Source organism: Myotis davidii, unplaced genomic scaffold, assembly GCF_000327345.1.
Source record: "Myotis davidii unplaced genomic scaffold, ASM32734v1 scaffold72, whole genome shotgun sequence".
NCBI lineage: Eukaryota > Metazoa > Chordata > Mammalia > Chiroptera > Vespertilionidae > Myotis > Myotis davidii.
In genome coordinates, this window is record NW_006284618.1 from 2,563,835 (window position 1) to 2,569,336 (window position 5,502).

The 5,502-nt window shown below is 53.9% G+C and overlaps 1 protein-coding gene across 2 annotated transcripts in view; it reads right to left on the reverse strand.

Moving 5' to 3' along the window:
• Window positions 1-1,101: 1,101 nt before the first annotated feature.
• Window positions 1,102-5,502, reverse strand: part of INPP5A (inositol polyphosphate-5-phosphatase A) — a 141,611-nt gene continuing 137,210 nt past the window's right edge. Inside the window, exons 13-16 of one of the 2 annotated variants that reach the window (XM_006754915.2) lie at window positions 5,296-5,407; window positions 3,562-3,630; window positions 2,583-2,669; window positions 1,102-2,494 (exon numbers count right to left, since the gene is read on the reverse strand). In XM_006754915.2, the coding sequence (XP_006754978.1) occupies window positions 2,589-2,669; window positions 3,562-3,630; window positions 5,296-5,407 (262 nt within the window). In that variant the 3' untranslated portion in view covers window positions 1,102-2,494; window positions 2,583-2,588. The remainder of the gene's footprint in view (window positions 2,495-2,582; window positions 2,670-3,561; window positions 3,631-5,295; window positions 5,408-5,502) is intronic. The other variant, XM_006754914.2, reaches the window with a different exon arrangement.

Below are 5,502 nucleotides of genomic sequence, written 5' to 3' on the forward strand. Positions count from 1 at the left end.
AGGTGAGACGCGGGGCGGCAGGTACAGCCTCTCCTCTGGGGCTGTGGCCTGCCAGCTGGGATGAGGTTTGGGGCGGATTGAAACATTTGGGGGCCCGTCCTGCTCCCTCCCCGCCCATGGTTCCTGGATTTGCTGGATTGTGTGTTAAAACAGGCTTAGCCCCAGTAGCTGAATGTTTTCAAGTATTCCCTGGCGCTCGTGTGGGGTGAAATCAGGGGGTTTTCAATTCCTCAGCATCGTGGCCTTTCAACTCCCATTACAGATCTTTCCTCAGTAGAAAGTGCTATTTAATTAAAGCTACTCTGCTGAGGCGTTGGGGGAGCGCAGGGAGAGGGCAGACCCCTCAGCTCAGCCCGTAGGGCGGGCATCTCCTGCCAGGGGAGTGGGGTCTGCAGCTCCGCCCTCCCGCTTGCTCCGGGGAATTAGCGGGACTCCCTCCTCATCTTTCTGTCCCCCTGCCTTCTGAGGCAGGTCCAGGGCTGGTCCGGGTACCGTCACCACCACCCTGATTCTTGGTTACCACAGACCGTGGCCCCGGCTCTGCATGTTGCATCTTAATGGCCATAAGGACTGGGTACTAATTTTAAAAATTAAATGTGATTGTTACTCTGACTTCTCTTGGAGGTTTTGAAAATGCTAAGGAGTTATGTAAATGGCTGAAGTTTTTTTGTTTTGTGGGTGTTTTTTGTTTTTGCCACATGGCTGTATCATCTAAAAAACCAGACATTTCTAAGGAACCACTGGCTGTTTTTTCGTTCTTTTTAAGAGAGACCATTTATTTTATTTCTTCAAGTGAACTATTGTCTCAGCTCAAGAGCAAAGGAATTTCCAGTTTCAGGTTGAGGAAAGCGTGCATTTACATAATCCTGTGTAAAAATGCCCAGGGGTGAATCCCATTAGTTATCACCGCAGTAAGAGAGCCAACAGATTACTTTTCTGCTCTTAATTCTCAGCTTAGTTTGTGTGACGGTAAATGATGGAATGAAATTCCAGGATTTCTAATGAGCTTGGTCCGCAACAGGCTAAGGAGGGCACAGTCCTGTCACTTAGCATTTCAAAGAGGACAAACCCGGGAAGGAAGAACACAAAGCCAGGCAGAACTGCGTTCACCATGATCAATTTTATTGCTTAGGAACCGGAGCGGTCATTTCTAAAGGCCTCCACAGTGATCAACAGCTGAAACCCCGCTGAACAGAATCACCGCTTGAAGTGGACAGCACAGTGACCGCCCTGACCCAGACCCCCCGTATTGTCAAGAACAGATTCGGCAAGCGGACCCCGCATCACTTGCACTGGTAGTGACTGACCTAAACAGCGTCTGCCTGCGGCCTCCAGCCCAGGACTTCTTAGTGTTCTAGAGCAGACGAATAAACGCAAGGCTTCTCCCCAGCAGGCTCCCGTCAGCTCGGCGCTAACTCAGTGCTGGGAGAGTGTGGGCAGAGCACGGATCTGCGTGGGGCGTTTGCAGCTGAGCCCAGGACGTTTACAGTTCTGTTCCTCTTAATGTTTTTATGTACAGCCCATGTTAAAAGCAATTTCTATTGGAAGCGAACTAGGCTATTTTTACTTCTCCCATGATATTATTGTTTTATGTATAATACTTGGCACCATAGAACAGTAACAAAAGACAGACAAAACGGTTTACAAAATTCTTAAAAGGTACAACCAAGTCGGCTATAACCTTCACATTCAGGTCTAATATTACACAGGAGAAGGCAGAGGAGCGACGGCTGCTAGTGTAGCCAGGTGTACTGGCGCTGGTCACCCACGATGCACTGCCAGGCACGTCACCTGTTCTGCAGGTATGTGTGTGACGTTCACATAACTAAACTCCTAGACTCCAATTCTACCTGCTGATATGACACTCTTGAGCATTCATACTGGAAAGCATATTTAGCATAAGTTTTGGTAAGATTTATAAATTATTTTAAAAAGTATATATTTATATATATTTATATATAAAACGGGGAAGCAGCTGCAGTGTGATTCAGACACCATGTACATGGCAGTGGAAGGAACGACACAGGAGGGGCCGTCGGCTGGAGCCAGGGCCCTCGCTGTCCTCACAGTGGCCACGCTGCCTGAGTCAGCACAGAGCCCGCTCCCGCTCGGCACACCTCCAGCTGGCAGAGGGGACATTTGACACCCGTGGGGTTCCCACGCTGACAATTATTACAAACTGAAAACCGTGAAGTCTAAAATACAGAATCTCTGCTGTCTATTAGAGTTTTGGCAACAGGACTGTGACTTATTAAAAAACCCAATATTTCTACTTAATGTCACATGAACAGACAAGACAGTGAGGTATGTGAGGCTCCCCCGGGAGGGCCGGAGGCTGAAGCGAAGTGTGGGCCGGCCGGCTAGCGGGTGGCGCTCGGGCGGGTTAATCGATGCAGCTGTTGAGTGTGGATTTCCATGGACGCGACTTCCATCTGCTCCTCACGCTATAGGCAGGGCTCGCGAAGGGTCCTCTCGTGTCGCTGGCATCGCCTCCCTGCAGTGGAACCAGTGGTTTGTTAAAGGGACAGACACACCGGGAAAAGCTCAGAAAAGGTGAACTCAAGGGAAGGAGCCATATTTACCACACGTCACTGCACGACACAACACTTGTGCACGTGTGCGTGAGCTTTACCTGCCCCGGGTGCCACGCGGAAGGCCAGGAACACGGGCTGCAGCGGGAGAAGAGGAGGGCATCAGAACCCAGGCAGCCCACGCCGCACCCCACCCTCACCCTCACCCTCACCCTCTGCTCTAGGCTGCCTGAACCGAGGAACTGGTGACCTTGGGGCCAAGGACGGTTACCCGGTTGTGCATGGAACTCAGTTGATACGGATGGAAGCCAGGCTCGATGGCCAGGGGCTCAGGCAAAGTGCCTTCACCTTTTGTAAAGAGGTATTATTCCCAGATAAAATCCAAGGTAAAAACTGACTTACAGACTGCAGACTATGCCCCACGTAATGGGGGTGGGGCAGAGTTCCTGTCCTCGCCTGGGTCCACCCTGTCGGGTGCCAGTGTGGGGGCTGCGTCTCAGGATGATGCCCAGCGGTCTCCAAAATGGGAAAGCGTGGAGGCCTCTAGTCTCCCTAGGGAGAGGCCACACCTGTCGCCAGCACAACCCTCGGCGAGGATGCTGGGCTCAGGTGCAGGGAGTCTCGTGCACGAAGTTAGTCCCTGGAGAGCTGACTGTGACACTCACCACCGCCTGCTGAGACTGGCTCGGCATAAGGACAATAAAACCTCAAATGCACACGTGAGAAATGGCCTAAGAAATAATCCACGGAGACAGTATATATATATATATGTGTGTGTGTGTGTGTGTGTGTGTATATATATTTTTTACAAATAGTTAAATTGGTCAGTTTACTCTGTTGTGACTGGTCATTTCTGCCCTCTTATCTACCCACCTACCTATCTACTCACACAGCTGCCTACCACCAGGTATTTTATTAAAGTGAAGTGAAAACGGACACTGTGGCCTGTCCTGTGCAGCCAGACCGCGGAGGCAGGGAAGCACCCCGCCAGCCCCGCAGGCCCGGCCCTGGGCCAGGGCCCTCACATCACCTTGTGGTCTCCCATGCAGACGTTGGGCCCGATGTGGTCATAGGTGACAACCTTCTCCTCGCTCTCCGACTGGGAAAAGCAAACAGAGGTTACGGCGTGGGAGGCAGGAATGGCCAGCAGTCCCCTGGCCCCGTGAGGGAGTGGCCAGCGGAGGGTGGAAGCTCTGGCAGCCATGGCAGCACCTTGGCACCCCACGCCCACTGCAGTTGGTGGGACCCACACAGGCATGACCGCCGTGCTCACCACCTCCCGCGCCTGGCAGACACCTTATTTTGGGTTCGAGGGTGAAGAGCTTGGTCCTGGCAGTCAGCCAGCCCTGACTGGGCCGGGACTTTATCCACAGCTGAAGCACCTGGACTCTACAGTTAAAGCTGAATTCTCCTCAATGCAGCAGGAAGCTTAAGGCCAGATTTACTTTGCTGCGTGCTCACCTGCCAGGAAGTGAGCACTCCCATCCCTCACCATCGCAACGCTGCCCCACGCAAGTGGGGACATTCATCAAAGGCGGCGTGGTAATTTACAAAGGCAGCATAAAATTGTAGGTTTCCAACTGCATAATCCTGAGACAGATAAACAAATGACGGGGGCGCGGCACACCTCGCTGAGCATCCATCACCGGCCTCCAGGCAGCCCCGCTGCGCCCGCCACCTTCAGCTTGTAGGGCGGGAGGCAGACGGGACATGATGACTAGGAAACCGAGCGTGGCATGATGGATGAGGCCGAGGAAGCAGCTTGGCACATCTGTGGCCTGTAACGCCCGCCGCCCAGCATCCCCCAGGGCATCCAATTTGTCCCCCCAAACTGGAGAAGATGTGAATGTAAAATAGTCTAGAACAGGGCCTTCCGCTGAACTGCCTTGAGCCCTGAACACAGCGTGGCCTCCTGCCAGCCCTCTCTTCATTGGTGTAAGCACTTGAGCTGTCTTAGTGCAAAATGCACTTTTCTAGTTTTCAACTGTTTTCCCAGGTAGGTGACACCTGTCTCATTCTTGAAGGGGCCGGTTCTGGTCAGCAGCCTGTGCTCAGCTTGCCCGTCAGTTGTGAGCCCTGCCTACAGTCAGGGGGCTCCCAAGGCTCCTGGCCCCGCCCTCAGAGTAAGTGCCAGCCTCCGGGCCAGGCTTCCTCCCCAGGGTGCTCCAGGCTCAGGGAAGAGCATCCAGGCCCAACACTCACCATAAAGGCGATCAGGGCCTCTTAGTGGGGACTGCAGGGTCCAGCTGAGCAGGGGTCAGCTGAGCAGGTGGTGAAGTTCCCCACTGGGGGGGCGGTGTGGAACATGAGGCAGCACATGAGCACTCTGCCCTCCTGCCTGCAGCCCCTGTTGCCCAGTGGGTGAAGCCCAGGGTCTGGCACAGGAGCACAGACAGGACCAGCTGGTGCAGCCCAGGGGTGTGGTGGTGGGTCGCCGTGCCCCTGCCCTCTCCTACCCACTGCCTATATCACACGGGCCGCGTGAAACAATGCTGGCCATTCTTACAATTTTTCATGATTATATTGATGGGGTTGACAAAAGCAATTCAGATATTGATTCTTTTGAAAACATTCCTTTTGTGTTAAAATGTGGGAATTGGAAAACCCTGGAAAGTCAAGAGGCTACAGGAAACCTGAAAATTTCCCAGTATCAGATCTCACAGGCCCAGACCCCGGGCTCTGCCCACAAGCCCCGCACCGAGCACTGACTCTGCGGAGGCTATGGGCCCATCGAGGACAAGGTTGGGGCTTGCACACCACTTACCCTCAGAATCAGCTCCTTGGCCGACGGGGACATGAGGACGCGGTCGCACCAGGCGGGGCACCGGGTGTTCATGTACTGCCTGCCCTGGCTGCAGTCCTCACTGTACGGGTAGCTGGAGAGAAGGACACAGCAGGTCAGAGCTGCCGGCTCCGCCCCTCCCGGGCCTCTGCTCCGCGTGCCACGTGGGGCTGTTCGGATTCCCTCCTG